This window comes from Macaca fascicularis, chromosome 16 (genome assembly GCF_037993035.2).
Source record: "Macaca fascicularis isolate 582-1 chromosome 16, T2T-MFA8v1.1".
NCBI classification, from domain to species: Eukaryota; Metazoa; Chordata; class Mammalia; order Primates; family Cercopithecidae; genus Macaca; species Macaca fascicularis.
In genome coordinates, this window is record NC_088390.1 from 19,898,817 (window position 1) to 19,922,781 (window position 23,965).

General features: G+C 45.2%; 1 protein-coding gene and 1 long non-coding RNA gene across 24 annotated transcripts in view; one reads left to right on the forward strand and one right to left on the reverse strand.

Moving 5' to 3' along the window:
• The window catches only part of SPECC1 (sperm antigen with calponin homology and coiled-coil domains 1), a 317,948-nt gene that overhangs the window by 132,172 nt on the left and 161,811 nt on the right, over positions 1-23,965 (forward strand). For 7 of the 23 annotated variants that reach the window (XR_012425374.1, XM_045376227.2, XM_045376232.2 and 4 more), the window contains exon 1: positions 19,386-19,541. The exons of the other annotated variants lie outside the window; for them this stretch is intronic. Coding sequence is in view for 4 of the 7 variants with exons in the window: in XM_045376227.2 (XP_045232162.2) it covers positions 19,502-19,541 (40 nt within the window). In the remaining 3 variants the exon portion in view is untranslated. Of the gene's footprint in view, positions 1-19,385; positions 19,542-23,965 lie in introns of those variants that run through there. 23 annotated transcript variants of the gene reach the window in all.
• Positions 1,240-1,724, reverse strand: LOC141408765 (uncharacterized). The gene is made up of 2 exons (XR_012425375.1): positions 1,632-1,724; positions 1,240-1,340 (listed from the first exon to the last, which is right to left on the reverse strand). It is a non-coding gene; the product is annotated as an uncharacterized lncRNA (long non-coding RNA).

The following is a 23,965-nucleotide window of genomic DNA, read 5'->3' on the forward strand; positions in this document are numbered from 1 at the left end:
TACTAAAAAATACAAAAAACTAGCCGGGTGAGCTGGTGGGCGCCTGTGGTCCCAGCTACTCGGGAGGCTGAGGCAGGAGAATGGCGTGAACCCGGGAGGCGGAGCTTGCAGTGAGCTGAGATCAGGCCACTGCACTCCAGCCTGGGCGACAGAGCGAGACTCCGTCTCAAAAAAAAAAGAAAAGTCTGTGTAAGAGAGGGCACAGGCATGACTTTGTTCTGTCCTCTCAGCCACATCCTGGCTGTGTGACCTTAAGCAAATTAACCCACCAACTACCACCATTCCTTCTGTTGGGAGGAGCCAAGTCTGTGGGAGTGGAAAAATCACTGAGAAGAAGCCAAACTCTAGGACCTTGCTGTAGAAAGGGCCTACACACCTTACTGTAGAAAGGGTCCTAGAGTTTGGCTTATTTTGGCTTCTGGGGATCACTATGTTTCCTTGCAAACCATTCCTCCGGGCGCGGTGGCTCACACCTGTAATCCCAGCACTTTGGGAGGCCGAGGCAGGCAGATCATGAGGTCAGGAGTTCGAGACCATCCTGACTAACATGGTGAAACCCTATTGCTACTAAAAATACAAAAATTAGCCGGGCGTGGTGGTGCACGCCTGTAATCCCAGCTACTCAGGAGGCTGAGGCAGAAGAATCACTTGAACCCGGGAGGCGGAGGTTGCAGTGAGCTGAGATCACGCCACTGTACTCCAGGCTAGACGGCAGAGCTAGACTCCATCTCAAAAAAAAAAAAAGAAAAAAAAATCGTTCTTTCAAACTCTAATTTTTTTTTTTTAAATCAGGCAAACACTTTCTAAGTTTTATTCTTTTTTTTTTTTTTTTTGGAACAAGTAAGACAGTTTACTTATTCAAAATGTAAACGGTTATAGTGAAAAGTTTTGCTCCTGCCCCTTTGCCCAACCACCAAATTCACCCACCAGTGGCGGGGAATGTGGTATCTTTCTAGAGCTATTCAGTGTGTCTGGAAGCAAAGGGATATCCTCTTACCTTTCTGTACGCAAATAGTAACACAAACGGACACGCCATTCTGCACTTGCGCGTTTTCTCTTTTCAGTGTATTTTGGAGATCATTCCTATCATTCCATAAAGAGCCTCCTCGTCTGGTCCCCATCTCTCTGGCACTTGTTTTATGATTTCTCAGTGGTTACTGATAGCAGTTCATAGCCTCATTCACAAGTTATCTCAGTGAATATTCACAGTGTTTGGGGTTTAATTTCCCTGGGCCAGGATATTTACATTCATGAGATGATTTCCTTGGACTTTAGTTCCTCCCACTAAGGTTTGAGCTACACTTTGCAAAGGGACAAACACCATTTTTAGGTATATATGCCTGAGGGAAGAAAGAAAAACAAAGCTGAAAGAGCATCCAGAGGGTTTGTCTTCACCATTGTAAACACCCAGCTCCTTTTCAGGGCTAACTTTTCAGACCGCTTTCCGAGGTTCCTGCCCACTCCTGTTCTCCCAAGGCCTCCCAAGGCCGTGTGCCCTATTTTCAGTTTCTATATATGCCCTCATGTTTTCCTGAGCACATCAAGAATGCCTGCACAGGTACACTGGTTTATTTAGGAACCGTCCCCTTTCTTCTTCAGTCTGTCAGTTACTCATTTGGGGTCAGACTCACAATTCTGCAACTGTTTTAGCCTCTTGGAGGAGCATCATGTGTGACGTTGGACAAGCTGCTTAGCGTCTCATCTCTCAGCTGGTTTCCTCATCTATAAGATGGAGTTAATTGTGCCCATTACAGAGAATTGTGACAAGCAAATGAAATGACACATCTGAGGAACTAAGAGCAGAACCTGAAATATAGATATTTTTATAAAATGTGATTTTCCCCTCAAATCATCTTCCTTAACAGAATATCCTACTTAGAACTTATGGCAAAACAAAAACAAACTTAAAAAAATCCACCTGCCTTAGACTCTTGGGCATCTTCTAAGACTCTTCAAGTTTTGCTTTCTTTCTTAATTTCCTTTAAAAGGGTTTTTTTTTAAAAAAAAAAATTAAGTCTTTATTTCATTTATTTATTATTATGTTTTTTGAGACAGAGTCTCACTCCATTGCCCAGGCTGTAGTGCAGTGGCACGATCTTGGCTCACTGCAACCTCTGCCTCCCGGGTTCAAGCGATTCTCATACCTCAGCCTCCTGTGTAGCTGGGATTACAGGTGCATGCCACCAAGCCCAGCTAATTTTTGTATTTTTACTAGAGATGGGTTTTTGGCATGTTGATCAGGCTGGTCTCGAACTCCTGACCTCAAATGATCCACCCCTCAGCCTCCCAAAGTATTAGGATTACAGGCGTGAGCCACTGCACCCAGCCCTTTATTTTATTTTATTTTTCTGTAACAGGGTCTGACTCTGTTGCCCAGGCTGGAGTGCAGTGGTGCAATCGTGGCTCACTGCCCCCTAGAACTCCTGGGCTCAAGCAGCCCTCCCACCCCAGCCTCCTACGTAGCTGGGACTACAGGTGGGCGCCTTCACACCCAGCTAAATTTTGTTTGTAGAGATGGGATGTCACTATGTTGCCCAGGCTGACCTTGAACTCATGTTCAATCAGTCTTCCTGCCTTAGCCTCCCAAAGTGCTGGATTATAGGCATGAGCCACCAGGCCTAGCCTGAGTTAATTTTTTTTTTTTTTTTTTTTTTTTTTTAGAGTTTCCATATACCCCCTGCCCCCACACATGTACAGCCTCTCCCATTCTCAACATCCCCCACCAGAGTGGTACATTTACGTGACAGATCATTATCACCCAAAGTCCATAGTTCAAGTTTGGCTTTACTTTTGGTTTTATACATTCTGTGGGTTTGAATGAATGTATAATGCCATGTATCTGCAATTGTAATGTCACACAGAGTAGTTTCACTGCCCCCAAAATCCTCTGTGCTCTGTCCTTTCATCCTTCCCTCATCCCTAGCCCCTGGAAGCCACTGATCTTTTTACTGTCCCATAGTTTTGCCTTTCCTGGAATGTCATATAGTTGGAATCACACAATATGTGGACTCTTTAAATTGGCTTCTTTCACTTAGTAATACACATTTAAGGTTCCTCCATGTCTTTTCATGGCTTGATAGTTCATTTCTTTCTAGCGCTGAATAATATTCCATTTTCTGGATGTACCACAGTTTATTGATCCATTCCCCTACTGAAGGACATATTGGTTGCCTCCAAGTCTTGGCAATTATGAATAAAGCTGCTATAAATATTCGTGAAGCTTTGCTTTAAGATGACATGGTTTTTTCTCCCCAAGTTACCATCGCTTATTAACCAGTTCTTTTTTGGTCAAAATTAAATTTTTCCATTTTTGGCTCCAACTAGTAAAAATAGGGCCAGATTTTGACTTAATAGATGAAAGAATATTCTGGTTAGCTGCAGAAATTTAGAGACAAGCATGTTGCTCCAGGAAGTAGGGAACTCCATGTGATTGCTAGAGAGGCACTCATTCTCTGCAAGTGGAGGAGCTGTGGAGTGACAGGATCGGAAGACTTTCATCAGGGTCCTTTCCAACCCTGAAGGGGTTGCTATTAAGGTCAAAGACCTGTTCTTGGCTGTATTTTCTTGTATCCTCCCATGTGGGAAGCTCTATTCCAGGCCCTTGGGTTACAAGATAGACAAAGTCCCTAATGATTCCCAAGCCTGCATCTGTGGTCCCAACTTGCCCCTTGTACTCCAGAAACACTCTTCCCACTGTTTGCTGAAAATGCCTGGGGAATGTTCTGCATGTGTACTCATTCATTCCTTCAATACATATTTAGTGTCTACTGTGTTCCAGGCATCTTTCTGGGTGCTAGGGATGCAACAGTTAACAACAACAAAAGTCCCTGCTCTCATGGATTTTACATTTCATTCTCAACATGTTACTTAACCAAACCCATCATCCTCATTTCATCATAGAGTTGTTTAACTGCTTCCTCTAGCATCTGGATTTGTCCTAACCGAAGTGGCATTTCTCAGTCCCCCAGATACATTCTAGTGTTATCTTTATTAACTTGCTTTCTCTCAACATGTAATTGTCATTTACAGTCGCATCTTACACTTCTTTTTATTTCTTTCTTTTTTTTTTTTTTGAGATGAAGTCTCGCTCTTGTCTCCAGGCTGGGGTGCAATGGTGCGATCTCGGCTCACTGCAACCTCCACCTCCCCAGTTCAAGCAATACTCTGGCCTCAGCCTACTGAGTAGCTGGGATGACAGGCGCCTGTCACCATTCCCGGCTAATTTTTTGTATTTTTAGTAGAGATGGGGTTTCACTATGTTGGCCAGGCTGGTCTTGAACTCCTGACCTTGTGATCCACCTGCTTCGGCTTCCCAAAGTGCTGGGATTACAGTTGTGAGCCACCGCACCTGGCCCACTTCTTTTTATTTCTTTTGCATTCCCCTGACTTCATCCAATACAGCATCTCTCACCTAAAGCACAGTGGCTTCCTAACGTGAGTTGAACCCAACTCACTGGAGCTGCTGGCTGCTCATTCGGCAAGCAGGCACCTCCTGAGTATGGGCGATGATGTCCCCTTTATCTCCTCTCGTTCAAAGACCGTGTCTTTGCGAGCTTGCCAGGCTCCCCCAGGCTTCAGTCATGCTAATTGATTCAGAGCGAGGACATGGCTCTTTTGGGGTTGAAAATAATACATCAAGTCTTGAAGGCTTATCTGCTCGTCTCCCTTGACTTTTTCAAGAAAGAACTTTATTGATGATAATTTACATACCATAAAATCCACCCATTTACAGTGTGCAACCCAATGAATTTTAGTACATTGAGTTACAACCATCACCACAGATGAATTTTAAAACATTCCTGTCACTCCAGAAATACCCCCTGCTGCTGTTTCCAGTCAATATCTGTTTCTACCACCAGCTCCAGGCAACCACTAATCTGCTTTTTATCTGTATAGCTCCTCCCTTGACTCTCCCTGCCACTTCCTCAGAATTGGAGTGCTTTCTGGACTAATGTGTGTGCTATTTGCCTAAGGAACTTTTCTTCCAATTCAGTTACATAGCTTTGTGATCTTCCCTTTCACTCATTCTCCCCACGTTCAAGTTTCTCTTGGTTTTCTTTGTCGTGTGAACCTAGTCTCTGTTCACCGAGTCAGCCTTCGGCTTATTAAGAAAACTGAGTTTTTTCCCCTCCTTTAGAATATGGAAATCTTGAATAGTGTCATGTACCAATATTGTAGTGTCATGTACAAACCAGATGCTGAACATTATTTACTGACTAAAGGAATCTGAGCCCTGCTAAGGCATGGGGAATCTTGTCTTCTGTTGTATTCAGCATAGCGCATGTAAAGTCACTAAATTGTTATTTTTGGTAATAAATAGTTTTTATTTTTTGGTAAGGAAAATGACATTGTTTTTATTAAAATGATTCATGCTTGATAGCTTAAAGAGTACAAGCAAAGTAATACCTTAAAAAGAAAAGTAGAATGTGATCCAGTATTTCCACTTCTGGTTATGTACCCAAAATAACTGAAAGCAGGGACTTGAAAAGATATTTGTGCACCCATGTTCTTAGCAGCATTTTTTGCAACAATCAAAAGGTGGAAGCAACCCAAGTGTCCATCAACAGATGCGTGGATCAACCCAATGTGGTCTATACATACAACAGAACGTCAGGCAGCCTTAAAAAGGAAGAATTTCTGACACGCGCTACAGCATGCGCTACCTCAAAGACATTATGCTGAGGAAAAGGACAAACACTGTGTGATTCCTATGAGGGACCTAGAGTCACCAAATCCATAGAGACAGAGAGTTGAATGGTGATTACCAGCGGCTGGGGGAGGAGGGAATAGGGAGTGATTGTTTTCTGGGTACCAAGTTTCAGTTGTGCAAGATGAAAAGAGTTCTGGACATGGGGGTGGTGATGGCTGTACAACACTGTGAATGTACTTAACACCTCTGGACTGTACACTAAAAATAGTTGAGATGCCAGCCTGGCTGACACAGTGAAATCCTATCCTAATTAAAAAAAAAACAAAAATTAGCCAGGCGTGGTGGCACGTGCCTGTAGTCACAGCTACTTGGGAGGCTAAGGCAGGAGAATCACGTGAACCCGGGAGGTGGAGGTTTCAGTGAGCTGAGATCACGCCACTGTACTCTAGCCTCGGTTGACAGAGTGAAACCCTGTCTCAAAAAAAATAATAATAATTGAAATGGTCAGTTTTATGTTATATGTATTTTACCACAATTAAAAAATAAAAATAATAAAGGGAATAACAGAACAAGAACAGAGAAGTAAGTTAAAGTACTATGTGAAACACCACATCTTAGAAACAACCAGTGTTTTCCACAAGAATATTCTTTATAGGAAAAAAAAAAAAAGCCTGGGCAACATGGCAAAACCCCATCTCTTCCAAAACTACAAAACTTTAACCAACCGTGGTGGTATGTGCCTGTGGTCCCAGCTACTCAGGAGGCTGAGGCAGGAGGATTGCTTGAGTCCAGGAAGTTGAGGCTGTACTGAGCTGTGATGGCATCACTGCACGCCAGCCTAGGTGACAGAGCAAGACCAAGTTTAAAAAAAAAAAAAAAAGTCTGGGTGTGGTGGCTCACGCCTGTAATCCCAGCACTTTGGCAGGCTGAGGTGGGCAGATCACTTGAGGTCAGGTGTTTGAAACCAGCCTGGCCAACATGGTGAAACCCTGTCTCTACTAAAAATACAAAATTTAGCTGGGCATGGTGGTGTGTGCCTGTAATCCCAGCTACTTGGGAGGCTGAGGCATGAGAATAGCTTGAACCTGGAGGTGGAGGTTGAGCCGCTGCACTGCAGCCTGGGCAACAGAGTAAGACTCTGCCTCAAAAAAAACCAAACAAACAAACAAACAAACAAAAAACCAGTGTTAAACTATGGGGATGGTTTTCTTTTCTTTTCTTTTCTTTTCTTTTTTTGAGACGGAGTCTTGCTCTGTTGGCTAGGCTGGAGTGCAGTGGCACAATCTCAGCTCACTGCAAGCTCTGCCTCCCAGGTTCACACCATTCTCCTGCCTCAGCCTCCCAAGTAGCTGGGACTACAGGTGCCTGCCACCACCACGCCCGGCTAATTTTTTTTTTTTTTTTTTAATAGGGGCGGGGTTTTACCATGTTAGGCGGGATGGTCTCCATCTTCTGACCTCGTGATCTGCCCAACTTGGCCTCCCGAAGTGCTGGGATTACAGGCGTAAGCCACCGTGCCTGGCCACTATGGGGATGGTTTTCTAAGCATCTCTTTCAGCGGTGATATCATTGTAACGACAAATACCAGTACAGGTTTAGAGTAGGGGGAATCCAGCCAGAGTCCTTGAGAGGAGGCCTGCAGCAGGGGTGGGGGCTGATCACGCAAGGCAGGAAAGCTGTCCGTACCTGCAGCAGTGAGTGCCTGATAGGCCTGTGGGGCGGCTTCAGTGCCCACCACAGGGCGTGGGGGAGCCCAGGCACCAGGGAGCCTCCTTCTGCCATTGAGTGGAAGGAGGTGCCTAGGCTGCTGAGGTTGAGCTTCCCAAGGGAGTTCTGTAGAGGAGAGAACATAAAGAGCGCACGATGTGAGTTCACTGAGAGTCCTCGCTTTGAGAAAAGGTGACACACTCCTGGGACTCCCAGAAACACTGGGGGAACTTTGCAGTGGGGACGATGGTTAAGTCATAGTAGTAAATGACTAGAGCCAGAAAAATATTATTTAATACAATTTTTTCTTTCTCTTTCTCTTTTTCTTTTCTTTTTTTTTTTTTTTTTTTTTTGAGGCAGGGTCTCTCTCTGTCACCCAGGCTGGAGTACAGTGGTGTGATCACAGCTCACTGCTGCCTTGACCTCCTGGGCTCAAGTGATTCTCCTGCCTCAGCCTCCCAAGTAGCTGGGACTACAGGTGCATACCATCATGCTCGGCTAATTTTTTAACTTTTTGTAGAGATGGGGTCTTCCTGTCTTGCCCAGGCTGGTCTTGAACTACTGAGCTCAAGCGATCCTCCTGCCTTGCCTCCCAAAGTGCTGGGATTGCAGGTGTAAGCCACCGTGCCCAGCCAGTACTATTAACATGACCCCATGTGTACCCCTAGACTTGTTGGTCTAGGGAAACATGAGACACACAAATAATATAGGAAGGTATTCAGCCTATGCTTTTCCTTTATATATAAGTGAACTTCAAAATCTTGAAGGCCAATGATGACTTTGATTTTTCTTTTTTAGCAGTAGGGTTTTGCTATGTTGCTTAGGCTAGACTGGAGCTCCTGGGCTCAGGCAATCCTCCTGCCTCAGCCTCCCAAATAGCTGGGGCTACTGGCATGAATTACTATGCCTGGCTCAATGAAGGTTTTTTATGTTTGTACCAAGCTCTCAAAGAAAGCAGTGGGCAGATAATAGAGGTGTCACAGGCTAGGAGGATGGATCACCTAATGAATCAGTGACTGAGACAAGTACAGAGGTTTTTTTGTGTATAGTTTTATAGTGATTGATATTAGTCTTCTTCCATTTAGATTATAACAAGGTTATTCATATTTAAGTTAAGCCCTATTAAGGATAAAAACATATTCTAATTCAAGAAGGATGCTCAAGATTCTCTCCTTAAAGATATTCCATATTTTATAGTTTCCTATTGTAAGAAACTATTTGTTTTCTCTGACTCCTGAAATGTTGATTTCTCTTTGAAGATTCTGTGTCCAGCTTCTGCTGGAGACAAAGCTTCTACTGGAGACAAAGTGGTTTAGTGTAGGAAGAATGAGTGCTTTGGTGGCAACAGGCCTGCATTACATTTCAGCTCCCTACTTTTAATCTATATGACCTTGGGCAAGATAGCCTAATTGCTCTGAACCCTGGTCTCTTGCTTGTAAGTAGAGAAAAAGAATGGCTACTGGGTCAGACCACACCTGATCTGCTGGACTGTAACACTCAGGAAGTGTGCCATGTGCCTAACAGAACAGAAAGTAGGTGACTCAGAGGGTGTTTAATTCAGGGGTTCAGCATGCCAAAAAGGATGCAGGTTCTTTCCATCTTCTTGGTCGACCACCCTGAGTGTGCTGGCCTGGCCCTCTGGCCAGCTCCCCTCATCATCACAAGATAACTGCTAGAGTTCTGGCAACCTCAGAGGACAGAGTCCCATGGAAGAAGAGGGTTTCAGCATTTCTTTAAGAACAAGAGAACTTACCCCAGCCCTCCTCCCAGCAGACCTCTCTTCAAATGTTCTTGGCCAGAACTGGGTCTCATAGCATCCTTCACCTAGTCACTAGCAAGGAAAATGGAATCACCAGGATTAACGTAGGCTGTGCATGAAGGATCCACTCCTCAGCTAAGAACAGGCCACCTTCTCTCAGGGCCAGCTGCCTGGCAGGAAGGAAGGAAGATGTGGGAAACGGCTGACAGGCAGGTAGTCCACAGAGACTGCCACACCTGTTTTGTGGTGTTCATTTAAGCTCAAGTTTATTATTCGTATCAGGAATGTTTAAAAAATCAATGGGCTTTATCTTTTAGAGCTATTGTAGGTTTATAGAAAAATTAGTGGAAAGTATAAAAAGTTTCCATATATAACCCCTCACCATCACCTCCAAATTCCCAAGTTACTAACTTCTTGCATTAGGGTGATATATTTCTTAGAATTGATGAGCCAGCCTAGATACATTATTAATAACTGAAGTCCATAGTTTACGTTAGGGTTCACTTTTGGTGGTGTACATTCTATGAGTTTTGACATGTATCCACCATTACAGAGTCATACAGAGTAGTTTCCCTGCCCTAAAGATCTCCTGTGCTCCACCCATTCATCCTTCCTCCTAAGCACCTGGCAGCCACTGATCTTACTGTCTCTACAATTTTGCTTTTTTGTCAGATAGCTGGAATGATATAGTGTGTGGCCTTTTCAGACCGGCTTCTTTCACTGAGCAATATGCATTTAAGGTTCCTCCATGTCTTTTTGTGTCTTGATCATTTCTTTTTAGTGCTGAATAATATTCCATTATATGGATGTACCACAGTTTATCATTCAACTATTGAAGGATATTTTTGTTGCTTCCAAGTTTTGGCAATTATGAGTAAAACTGCTATAAACATTAATGTGCAGGGTTTTGTGTAGACCTAAGTTTTCAGCTCATTTGGGTAAATACCAAGAAGCTCAATTGCTGGATCTTATGATAAGAATATGTTTAGTTTTGTAAGAAACTGATGCTGGGCACAGTGGTTCACGCCTGTAATCCAGGCAGGCAGATCACGAGGTCAGAAGTTCAAGACTAGCCTGGCCAACATGGTGAAACCCTATCTCTACTAAAAATACAAAAAATTAGCTGGGTGTGGTGGCGGGTGCCTGTAATCCCAGCTACTCGGGAGGCTGAGGCAGGATAATTGCTTGAACTGGGGAGGCAGAGGTTGCAATGAGCTGAGATTGCACCACTGTACTCCAGCCTGGGCGAAAAGAGTGAAACTCCATCTCAAAAAACAAAACAAAACAAAATAAAACTGACCAACTGTCTTTCAAAGTGGTTGTACCATTTTGCATTTCCACCAGCAATGAATGAGAGTTTCTGTTGTTCTGCATCCTTGCCAGCATTTGGTGGTGTCAGTCTTTTGGATTTTCACCATTCTAATAGGTGCATAATAGTATGGATCGTGATTTTTTTTTTTTTTTTGAGACGGAGTTTCGCTCTTGTTGCCCAGGCTGGAGTGCAGTAGCACGATCTCGGCTCACTGCAAGCTCTGCCTCCCAGATTCAAGTGATTCTCCTGCCTCGGCCTCCTGAGTAGCTGGGATTACAGACATGCACCACCATACCCGGCTAATTTTGTATTTTTAGTAAAGACAGGGTTTCTCCATGTTGGTCAGGCTGGTCTCAAACTCCCAACCTCAGATGATCTGCCTGCCTTGGCCTCCCAAAGTGCTGGGGTTACAGGTGTGAGCTACCGCGCCTGGCTATGGATCATGATTTTAAAAAAAACCACTGGCACAAGGAAATTTGAACTCTGGCTATTTGGTAACAAATTATTGCTAATATTTTTTAGTTTAGATAATGGAATTTTGTGTGTGTGTGTGTGTGTGTGTGTTTAAAGGGTTCTTATCTTTAGAAATCCATGCTGAAATATTTACCAATGAAATAGGATGTCTTGGATTTGCTTCAAAATAATTGAAGCTAGAGGAAGAAGTGGGTGATAGATGAAAAAAATTGGCTCTGAGTTGGAAACTATTGACACTGAGTTGAGATGCACATGGAGGGCCATTATATTAGTTCTCTTTAGTTTTGTATATGTTGCAGTTTTTCATAAAAGGTTTTACTAATTAAAGTTTAATCATGTATTATTTAAAAATGATGGAGACAGAGTGCAATGGCTCATGCCTGTAATTCCAACACTTCAGGAGGCCAAGTAGGGAAAATTGCTGGAGGCCTGGAGTTCAAGGCCAGTCTGGGCAACACAGTGAGATCCCATCTTTACAAAAAATTTTTAAAAATCAGTTGGGTATGATGAAATGAGGCTATAATCCCATCTACTTGGAAGGGAGGCTGAGGCGGGAGGATCATTTGGGCCCAGGAGTTTGAGACTACAGTGAGCAATAATCATGCCACTGCATTCAAGCCTGGGCAACAGAGCAAGACTCTGTCTCAAAACAAGAAAAAAGACAGATACTTTGGTGTTTAATAAAAATTAGGAACTGTCTTCTGGTCCCACCTTCTGCTTAAGTTTAGTTCTTAACAGTATTCTGAGGAATAAATGAATATTTGTTGAATATATATATATATTAGAGTTTATTATTCAAGGAATCTTCCTAGAAACTGAAGATTTTTGGTAATATGATAAATTGTACTTGAAATTATTATTTTTAGAGATAGGGTCTCACTCTGTGGCCCAGGCTGGAGTATGGTAGTGCAATCATAGCTCACTGCAACCTAGAACTCCTGGGCTCAAGTGGTTCTCCGACCTCAGCCTCCCGAGTAACTGGGACTATGGGTGCATACTACCACACTTGGCTAATTTTTAATTTTTTCTAGAGATAGGGTCTTGTGCTGTTTCCCAGGCTGAATTTTACTTTAAATTATTTTAATATTTATGTATTTTTCCAAATAAATGTATTTTTAGCTCAAAAGCAAAACGCAGTACATGTGCACTAGAAAAAAATAAAAATAAATATGGACAAGCAATAAAAGAACTTATATAAAGGACATCACAATCTTGCCTACTCAGAGAGGGCCACTCTCAATCAGTGCCTTGAGTTATAATTTTTGAAAACCTTTCCTTCTTATCCAGGTATCTGTGTCTATATAGTTTTTGTTTATGTACAACAATTTAGAATTATATTCTTTTTTTTTTTTTTTGAGACAGAGTTTCACTCTTGTTGCCCAGGTTGGAGTGCAATGGCATGATCTCAGCTCACTGCAACCTCTGCCTCCCAGGTTTAAGCGATTCTCCTGCCTCAGGCTCCCGAGTAGCTGAGATTACAGGCGCCCACCACCAAGCCCAGCTATTTTTTTTTGTATTTTTAATAGAGATGGGGTTTCACCATGTTGGCCAGACTGGTCTCGAACTCCTGACCTTAGGCAATCCCGCCTGCCTCGGCCTCCCAAAGTGCTGGGATTACAGGGGTAGGCCACCGCGCCCAGCGGATTATATTCTTAACATATGTGTTGTTTTGCTTTGTAACTTAGTATCTCTGACACATTGCTTTAGAGACTGCATAGGAAGCCATCATATAGCTGTATTACATTTTATTAAACTTGGACATTTGTGTTGAACATTGTAGGTTTTTCCAGCTTTTTGCTATTACAAAAAGAAAGGAGGCAATGTGCAGTTGTTAAGAGCACAAACGTTGGAGTTAAATATGGCATGGTTTCTCTGCAGAAAAGGGTGAATGTAGCAGGCCTGAGACTGCTGTCCTTAGAAAGGCTGCTTCCAAGGTTGGCACTTGGCTGGTGTCAGGGAACTTGGATTTCGGAAGGGTTCCCACCACCCTAATTGGTAAGAGTGGCTCACTGCGTAAACTGTGCAAACACTGTAGTTTATGCTGAACTCCTGTTTTCCTTCCAGGAGCCTACGTGATCCCCTGGTAAAAACCCCGGGTGCTAAGTCTAGTGAATTTCCCTGGCAGACCACATTTCACACGTGTTGTCACAGCTCATTGCTGGAAGAATTAAGCACACCCTGAATGACTTCACTGGGAGAAAATTCATGGAAGCTTGCACCTAGTTTCCTCTGGACTTGGTCTTGTAGACCTTTTCCCTTTCTTTGTATCCCTTTGCTGTAATCTATCATGGCTCTGAGTACAACTGTGTGCTGAGTCTTGCGAGTCCTTCCAGTGAATCACCAAACCTTGGGGTGGACTTGGGGACACATGTTTAAATCTTGGCTCTGCTGCTTTCTAGCGGAGTAAACTTAGGCAAGTTACTCACCCTGTCAGTCATTTTCTAATATTTAATTTGAGCTAAAAAAAAGTTTTGTTTTATAAATCGAAATATATATTGTACTTAGAATAGTGCCTGGCATGTAATTATTTCTCAACAAATGTTCAGAATTATCTTGCAAGCTAGAGGTTTGCGTATATTTGTAACTATTTATTTTTTTCTTTTCTTTTCTTTTTTTTTTTTTTTTTTGAGACAGAGTCTTACTCTGTTGCCCAGGCTGGAGTGTAGTGGCGCAATCTTGGCTCATCACAACCTCTGCCTCCCAGGTTCAAGTGATTTTTCTGCCTCAGCCTCCCAAGTAGCTGGGATCATCCCAGCACTTTGGGAGGCCGAGGCGGGCAGATCACCTGAGGTCGGGAGTTTGAGACCAGCCTGACCAACACGGAGAAACCCTGTCTCTACTAAAAATACGAAATTAGCCCGGCGTGGTGGCACATGCCTGTAATCCCAGCTACTCGGGAGGTTGAGACAGGAGAGTTGCTTGAACCCAGGAGGCGGAGGTTGTGGTGAGCCGAGATCGCGCCACTGCACTCCAGCCTGCGCAACAAGCGTGAAACTCCGTCTCCAAAAATAAAAAAGAAAGTGCTGGGATTACAGGTTTGAGCCACTGTGCCTGACCTGTAACTATTTCTTTCGAATAAATTTCTATAAGAATAACTGCTGAGATTAAGGATATGTACTTTTTTTAATGTGTTCTGGTCATAGTAGTAAAATATATTTATTAAGACATTGGAGATATTTGGTATAAAAAAAGTCTTTCCTAATTCTATATTTCAGATATAGTTATTTCTAATAATTTGCTAGATACATGTCAAAATTTATTTCTACACATATTAATATGGACAGTAGAATATAGAAATTTTTAATAAAATGGGACCACATATATATTATTTTATTGTTTATGCCTGTATATAAGGGATCCTTATATTCAGTGAAAATCCATAAAAACCTTTTTGTCTTCCTTAAAACATTTAGATTATAGGTGTAGTAGAAAATATATAATTATAATGTCCAAGTTGTCACCTTAGTTATACCTTTACATTTGAAATTACATATTATAGAAATACAGTAATTTAGAAATTGCAGACAGTCCCTGACTTATGATGGTTTGACTTAGGATTTTTTGACTTTGTGATGGTACAAAAGCTATACTGTACTTCAAATTTTGAATTTTGATCCTTTACCAGGCTAGCGATACGTGGAGCTACACTTTCTCGTGATGCTGGACAGTGGTTGTGAGTCGCAGCTCCTAGTCAGCCCTGGGATCATGGGGGTAAACCCTCACAGTGCTGTGTTGTCAGCATTTTTTTGAATATTGTTTGCCAGCGTTTTTACCTCCATCCTGTCTACAAAGCCCATATCGACTTAGGATATTTTCAGTTTACAATGGGTTATTGGGATGCAACCCATCATAAGTTGAGGAGTGTCTGTACACTGTTGCTTTTTTTATAGTCATTACAGGCATCTTTGACATGTCACCCTGTCACCATGATCATCAGAGCCACTTCTAAGGTTTACACCAGATACAGAGCACATCAGCTTCACTTCTACCAGTTACTTGATTCCCCTGGACTCTTTGATTCCACTGGAAATTTTATCCTATTCATGTAACATTCAGGCAGTTGGTTTTTCATTTGCCCAGGATGTGTGACTGCCACAACCTGACTAGTCCCTGTACTGCTTTTTAAAATTATCCATGGCTGGGCGTGGTGGCTTGTGCCTGTAATCCCCGCACTTTGGGAGGCCAAGTCGGGTGGATCACCTGAGGTCAGGAGTTCGAGACCAGCCTGACCAACATGGTCAAACCCTGTCTCTACTAAAAAATACAAAAATTAGCTGGGCATGGTGGCAGGTGCCTGTAATCCCAGCTACTCGAGAGGCTGAGGCAGGAGAATCACTGGAACCCGGGAGGCTCTTGTCTTTGACATGCTAGTTTTGTGGGAGAAACCCCAGCCGGGCCTGGTGGCTCATGCCTGTAATCCCAGCTACTTGGGAGGCAGAGGGAGGTGGATCACTTGAGGTCAGGGGTTTGAGACTAGCCTGGGCAACATGGTGAAACCCCATCTCTATAAGAATACAAAAATTAGCCAGGCATGGTAGCATGCACCTGTAATCCTAGCTACTCGGGAGGCTGAGGCACGAGAATCACTTAAACCCAGGAGGCGGAGATTGCAGTGAGCTGAGATCGCGCTACTGCACTCCAGCCTGGGTAACAGAGCAAGACTCTGTCTCAAAAAAAAAAAAAAAAAAAAAAAAAATTAAAATAATAAAAGCATTGAAAGGGTACAGCAGTACCATGAGGGAGACAGCACTGAATTCTGTCTGAGACGTGCAGGCCCACCAAAGCGGGGTGATAACAGAGCAAGAATTTAAAAGATGCTATTTACTACTCTGCTTGGGCTGCCATAACCAAATAGCACAGACTGGGTGGCTTAAACAGCAGACATTTATTTCTCAGAGTGGTGGAGGCTGGAAGTCTGAGTTCAGAGTGCCTGCATAACTGGGTTCTGGTGAGGAGTCTTCCTGGCTTATACATGCCGCCGTCTCACTGTGACCTCACATACCAGAAAGAGAGTGAGAGAAAGATCTCTTCCTCTTCTTTTTTAATTTTAATTTTTGTTTGTTTTGTTTTGTTTTTTTGAGACGGAGTCTTGCTCTGTTGCCAGGCTGGAGTGCAATGGTGTGATCTCAGCTCACTGCAACCTCTGCCTCCCAGGTTCAAACGATTCTCCTGCCTCAACTGAGTAGCTGGGACCAGAGGCATGCACCACCACGCCTAGCTAAGTTTTGTATATTTAGTCGAGACGGGGTTTCACCATGTTGGCCAGATGGTCTCGATCTCTTGACCTCATGATCTGCCTGCCTCGGCCTCCCAAAGTGCCGGGATTACAGGTGTGAGCCTCCGCACCTGGTCTCTTCCTTTTCTTATAAGGCCACCTATCCTGCTAGATTAGGGCCCCACCCTTATGACCTCATTTAACCTTAATTACCTCCTAAAGGCCCTGTCTCCAAATACTATCACATTGTGGGGTAGGACTTCAACATGAATTTAGGAAGGACACAACTCAGTTCATAGCAGATGAATAAGCATTCACCAGGTAGCTCAGTTATGGAAGGGGTGTTGAAACCGAGGGAATATAGCAGATATGAAAGAATAGAGGCCTGAAACGACAGGGTGTATTCAGGGAGCTACAGCTGGCTCAGCATTGCTGGAATATAAGGTGAGAGGGAGAACTTCTGAAAGCTGAGACTAGAACAATAGGGGTGGAGGTGGAGCACATGATTATGAAGGACCTTAGTATACTAAGCTTAGAAGGACTTCACCTTAAGGGTAGAGGGGAGCCACAGGAACTTCTAGGCAGAGGCATGGTGCAGTCAGATTTGCATTTTTGATAATTCAGGTGGAGGAGCAATTTGAGCAGCAGCAAAACTGGAAGTAGTAAGTTAGTTGGGAAGCTAATGCAGTAGCCCTTGTGAATGAAAGATGCAGCAAAGACAAGAGAGGGAAAGTCTGAAAAATGTTAAGGTGATGAAATGTGCAGGACTTGACTAGATATTTTAAATGTGGAAAGTGAGAGAGCCATAGGAGTCCAGGTTGGGTTAGGGTCTTACTTGTCCAGTTTCCATAAAGAGACATGTTAATTACTTGACATTTTATAGAATTAGTAAATTGACTCACTGACATTTTATAGAATTAGTAAATTGACTCCAAAACTCTTTGAATAAGTATGTAACTGTTCTATAAACTGAAGTTGCGTCACTCTTACCATGATCACAAACTCAGGCTTTACCTATCATTTTGGAACTCTTTGGGGAAGTCGACCATCTTTTCTGGGCTAATTACCTTTTTAAAAGGGGAGAGAGTTGCACTTGGTGTCATACGCATTTCTGCTGTAACATTGTTTCCTGCTATTTATTTTCCTTAGTATATTTGCTTGTACATGCTCAGTATTGTGTTATGTTTTAGACATTACAGAAATAAAACTGTGATTTTTGTCTTTGACACACTAGTTTTGTGGGAGAAACCAACTCATGGTACTATACTACCACTAAAAGGAAGTAATGTGTATTTAAATGCTAATTTGTGTCTGCTGCATGCAGCCTATATGTTGGTTCATTCATTTGTTTTCATTCATTCCTTCTGAGTCCCCGTGTTTATAAAGTTTACACTCTAGTGGAGGAACAATAATTAGTAAACATGTAGTATATGGAATGGCAATCTGTGTCACAGAGGCCAGCAAAGTAGGAGAGGGTGTGTGCTGAGGGTCTGGCTTACTATTTAGTGTGGTGTGATGAGAGAAGCCCCCTTAGTAGGGTGACATTTGAGCAAAGGCCCAGGGAGTGAGAGAGGGTGAGACATATGGTCTGTGCAGTGTAGGTGGCTGGGGGAAGAATGCTGCAGGCAGAGGGAACACCAAGTGCAAAGGCCCTGAGATGGGAACATGCTCCGTTTATTTGAGGAACAGTGAGGAGGCCGGTGTAGCAAGAGCAATGTGAGAAGGGGAAGGTGTGTTCACTGATGGGGGGAGAGGAGGATTATTCAGAGCCTTGGAGGCCATCGTAAGGGCTTTGACTTTTCCTCCAAGTGAGACAGAAAGACACTGGAGCATTGCAAGTGGAGGTGTGACAGGATTTGACCTAGGCTTTAGAAGCATCATTCTCACTGTATGTGCAAAATGGACTATAAAGAGGCAAGGGCAGGAGAAGTGAGACTGGTTAGGAGGCAGTTGCAGTAATCCTGGCAGGAGATGACAGCGGTTTGGATCTGGGGTAGCAGTGGAGGAGGTGAGAAGTGCTGAGATGTAGGGCTATTTATGATATACATACTGACAGGCGTTGTTGAGGGACAAGATGTGGTGTGTGAAAGGAGTCGAGGTTTCTGGCCTGAGTCACTGGAAGAACGGAACTGCCACTTATGGAGATGGAGAGGACTATTAGAAAATCTAAGTGGAGGTGTCAAGAGAAGGTGTCAAGAAGGTAGTTGGATAAATGAGTCTGGAACCAACCTGGAGATATGTAGATGGTATTTAAAAGCCACAAGTTGGTAAATCAAAGACCAAGAGAGTATATAGGAAAGAGGTCTGTTGGCTGAGCTTTAGTGCCCAGGGTTTAGAGGTCAAGATGAGGAGGAACCAACAAAGCGGACTGGGAAGAGGCTTCTTGGGGGGTGAGCAGAAAACTAGGAGAGTGTAGCATCCTGGAACCAAGTGAACACACTGTGTTGAGGCATTAGGAGTGATCAGTGGTTTCCTATGATGTTGATGCATGAGACCTGAGAATGGACCATAGTGTTCAAGTGATGCACGAGATAGAACCAGTCATGCCACTAATGGTTTTATTAGTCCTAAATATTTTCACTGCAAGATTTAGTTGTTCTAAGTATTTTCACTGTCAGACGAAGGATGAAAGTCGTTCAGGGTAATTTCCATTTTAGTAATTTCTGACAGCGGCAGAACAGTTTCTACTTATGATTGGTATGCATTTTTATTATTAGCATAGTATTCATTTTGGATAATAAGCACGGCCTTGTTAGCGTTATTTTTTTTCACCTCCTCCTCGAATTGTTCATCCATTCATTCATTCAACCGAAAAAATGCTTATTAAGCTCCTGTCCTGCGCTAGTCCTAGGTTTCTCTTGTCCTGATAGGTCTAGCTTCACATGAGCAGGATTTTGCCTTTCCGGGGGCACTCGGCTCCCGCCTCCCCGCAGTGGGGTTTTTCCAGCCTACCTTGTGCAGCTGCGGTTCTCAGCGTCCGCGGGTGGAGGCCTGCAGCTGGTCAGCCGGTGCGTCCCGCCCACGGCTGGGGGCCCTCTGGCAGCCAAGAAGGAAATGCAGATGAGGTGGGCGGACAGTATGCAGATGAGGGGGGCGGGCCGCGCCTGGCGGGTGGCGTGCAGTTGAGGTGGTCGGGCAGGATGCAGATGAAGGGGGCGGGCCACGCGGGCGGGCAGGATGCAGATGAGGGGGCGGGGCCCGCGGGCGCGGGAGAGGAGCGGCTCCGCCGGCAGCCGCTGGGAACTGGAAGGCGCCCGGCCCTTTCTTTGACTGGAGCGGACCCGCCGGACGCAGCCGCCTCGTCAGCCGGAGCCGGCGCGAGCTCGGCACGGTGGACATCCCGTCCGAGGCCAGCAAGCCGGCCGCTGCCCTAGTGGGCCAAGCATGGGCAACCACTCAGGACGGCCCGAGGATCCGGAACCAGGTCTGTGCGGCTGGCGGGGGTCGCGCCGCACCCCTCCCCGGTCAGGCGCCCTTCCCCCACCGCCTCCGGCCCGCGGCGCCGACGGGGGCGAGCGAAAGGCTAAGGTCCTGGCGTGTGATTCTTGCCGTTGGAATGCGGCGCATGGGATTGTGAAATTACCTGTGCCCGTGCGGCGACCAGGAAACGCTGCTCGTCCTGAACGCGCACCTGGGAGCCGGGGCCGCCGGGCGGGCGCAGCGGCGTCCCTGCCGCGGGGTTCCCCCCTGCGCGCCTGGCCTGCGCCTAGACGGGGTCTCCTGAGCGCGCAGGCCGCCCGCGGACTTTCCGGGCGTTTGCGGGAAGGGCGTGCCCCGCGGCTGCTCCCTGTCGGCCGCGGGCCCCGCACTTTGTGGCGCCTGCGGCTCTGCCCCTCACACTCACGCCAGGCTGCCCCGCCACTGTTGCTAACCCGGAATAGTCCGTGCTTGTTCTGGGATGTCGGGCGCGCCTCTGGTTATCCCGTTTTTACTTCCTCAGTCCTGAGTGAGCTTCGTGGAGTCAGCTGGGCCGTAGTTTTCGTCCTCTGGTAGCTCATGCCGGCCCCCAGCAGAGTTAGATGCCGATAACCAGAGTTGCTTTTAAAAACAAAACGAACCATTTCTGGACTGTCACGTGAAGCAAATGGGATTTAGTTTTGCCTGAAAAATGGCATCTTGGCTGATAGCAAAGAGATGGTTGACCTGACTCTGGAGTCCTGGGGGGGGATGGGGGCAGGTGACAGGTATGTGTTTCAGTGGGAGAGTCAGAACTGGAAACGTTTTCCAAAGGTGTAATATTTGTTTTTTTTTTTTTGAGACGGAGTCTCGCTCTGTCGCCCAGGCTGGGATGCAGTGGCCGGATCTCAGCTCACTGCAAGCTCCGCCTCCCGGGTTTACGCCATTCTCCTGCCTCAGCCTCCCGAGTAGCTGGGACTACAGGCGCCCGCCACCTCGCCCGGCTAGTTATTTTTTGTATTTTTTAGTTGAGATGGGGTTTCACCTTGTTAGCCAGGATGGTCTCGATCTCCTGACCTCGTGATCCGCCCGTCTCGGCCTCCCAAAGTGCTGGGATTACAGGCTTGAGCCACTGCGCCCCGCCAAAGGTGTAATATTTGAATTTTAATTTGAATGAGGACTTTGAGGCTCTGAGAGATGAAGCGACTTGTCCGAGTGACCTTTTCCACCTTTTCCGGAGCTGGGTGCCATGCTGTAGGTCGCTGGGTCGTCCTGGCCTCTGCGCATTGCTCCTTCACCACCCAGGGCCCCAGCCACCCCCTCGGCCCTAGCCTCGGGCGGAGTGGAGGCGGGTGCCTCCCTGACACTTGGTGTACATTGGACTGGTACCACAGCCAGGATGGAAAGTTTGGACAGCCGCACAGAAATACTGTGAAGAAAAATTTCAGGGGTCAGCTTCCTGCATAGAGGTGACTTTAATTACACAGCACTTGTTCAGACTATTTTTTGGGTAGAATAACCAATAATATGCATATTTATAAAATGAAGTATGCATAAAATAAAAATAGTATACTTGTCATAAATAACCCTGTTGATAAACTGTTCGGTAAAGGATTGGTAACATTTTAAAAACACTTCTCATTAGTTACATGCCTGTCCAGGTATTGTGAAAACCCCTATGTATTATTTCCTTTGTGTTAAAATTGTGAAAAGACTTACTCTTGTTAGAGCTTTTAAGAGTGATTTAGATGCCTGTGTTCCAATTTTTTAGTGACCTTACTTTTTAAAGCGCTCTGATGGATAGGACATAAAAATAATATGTTTATGCCAGTAACTTATTTTATTGTATTTTTCAAAGAATGCTTATCATTTCAGAATGGGAACTCTGATTTGCTGCAAATGAAGATACTGGATTAGGACATTTTTAAGAGATGGTGTCTCACCTGTGTTGCCCAGGCTGGCCTTGAACTCCTGGGCTCCAGCAACCCTCCTCCCTCAGCCTCCCAAGTAGCTGAGACTACAGGCACATGCCACCTTGCCTGGCTAGGAATTCGTGGTAAAAACTTTAAATGCTGGACTACTGGCTGAAAGTGTAATTTTAACTGGCTTTCTAATGCTGTGATGAAATGCTGTAGAGTTCATTGTTGAGATCCTGGAAATTAGAGCTTTGTTAAAGATGTGTGTGTTTTCAGTCTGCTTTACTGCAGAATGGGGATGAGGTCGCATGGCCCCAACTGGCAGTTGTGGTACATTGGACTAGAATCTCAACAAGTGCTTCCAAGGGTCATCAGAGCAAGGGTACCAAAAGGATATAAGGGGGAAGAAGAAGGGAGGCTGGATGAGTGATAGCAGCACACAAGCCTGAGTGTCACATGGTTCCCATATTGTGCCAGTTTTGTCCGTGGAGAACAGACATTTAGAATTAAGAATGCACACAAGACAGACAAAAGGGATAGGAAGCAGAATTTGAGGAGTTCGAGGCTAGCCTGGGCAAGGAAAGCTTTTGACCATGATGCAGACCCAACACCTACGAAAGGGAAGCAGGAGGCAGTAGGTTTGGGCAGGGAGAGCCTCAGATAATGACTAATGACACAGACCTGAAGTCTTGGCCACCTGATCGGGGAGCTCCAGAGCAAAGCCCACCCATTAGAGGGGTCTCAGGTTGGGCAGAAACCACAGTCACTAGTCTTTCTGTGGGTCAGTCATTGGCCAGAGGCTACTTGAGAAGAATGTGCCTTCAGCTCAGAAGCTAACACGAGGATGAGTCTTAGGATCCTCCTGGTGCCAACAGCTGGAGGCTTTTAGACCTCTGCAGTCCTTGCAGATGAATGGCAAGTTGGTTTTTTTTTTTTTTTTTTTTTTTTTTTTTTGAGACAAGGTCTGACTCTGTCACCTGGGGTGGAGTGCAGTGCTATGATCATGGCTCACTGCCAGCCTTGACCTTCCAAGGTCAGGCAGTCTACCACTTCAGCCACCCAAGTAGCTGGGATGACTCGCCTGGCTGTTTTGTTTTTTTGGTAGAGATGGGAATTTTTTTTTTTTTTTTTTTTTTTGAGATGGAGTCTTGTTCTGCCACCCAGGCTAGAGTTCAGTGATGCGATCTTGGCTCACTGCAACCTCTGCCTCCTGGGTTAAAGCGATCCTCCCGAGTAGCTGGGACTACAGGTGTGCACCACTATGCCCGGCTAATTTTTGTATTTTTAGTAGAGATGGGATTTCAGCATGTTGGCCAGGCTGGTCTTGAACTCCTGACCTCAAGTGATCCGCCTGACTCAGCCTCCCACAGTACTGGGATTACAGGTGTGACCCACCATGCCCAGCGTAGAGATGGGATCTTGCCATGTTGTCCAGGCTGGTCCCAAACTCCTGGGCTCAGGTGATCCTCCTGCTTCAGCCTCCCAAAGTGCTGGGATTACAGGCATAAGCCACTGTACCTGGTCAAGTTCTTTCTTGAAAAAGAGATCCCAGTGGAACACCTCCGTGGTTGACTACCTCAGGACCTCAGTCGCTTGGACAGGGAGAGTCTGTTTAAAGGGTAAAGAGGTAAAATCCCTGTCTCAGACCCCCTCTAAGGGTTGAGATTGCACCATCTTTTCCAGGTGGAAGCTCCTCATCCCCTCTGGGGTGTGTCTAAGGCAGAAGGCAGCTTCTCAGCTGCTGCTGCTTTTCTAGCCCTGGAATTGGCTGTGGTGGTAGCAGGATTCCTCTCTTGTGGTATCTGCAGTCCTCCGAGTTGGGACATCATGACTTAACATGGTATTGCAGAATGGATGAGATAATTAGATCCAGTAAAAGATATGAAAATTTCATAGCTGAAATTTTCAGCCTGGACAGAGAAAGCTGGTGACCACATCTCATGCTTCCTAAAAGGTCCTAGTTAACATTCCTTCAGTTTCCAACCAGGTTGTCAGCACTTGCGTTGTCAGGGCTGCTGGGCATGGTTGTGCAGTTTGTGTACTGTTCAAAGGCATCTGCTTAGAGAACTGAGTGGGCCCAGCAGGGTTGTAGCAGCCCAGAGGAAGGGGTGCCATTTTGCAATTTTGCCTTTTTTTTTTTTTTTTTTTGAGACGGAGTCTTGCTCTGTAGCCTGGGCTGGAGTGCAGTGGCCGGATCTCAGCTCACTGCAAGCTCCGCCTCCTGGGTTTACGCCATTCTCCTGCCTCAGCCTCCGGAGTAGCTGGGACTACAGGTGCCCGCCACCTCGCCCGGCTAGTTTTTTGTATTTTTAGTAGAGACGGGGTTTCACGGTGTTAGCCAGGATGGTCTCGATCTCCTGACCTCGTGATCCGCCTGTCTCGGCCTCCCAAAGTGCTGGGATTACAGGCTTGAGCCACCGCGCCCGGCCAGTTTTGCCTTTTTATATTCACACAAAGGTGCCCAAAGTGCTAAAGCAGTCTTAGAAAGCGAGTTTAGAAGGTTTTCCCCAGTCCCAGTTCCAGCTTATTGCTTGTT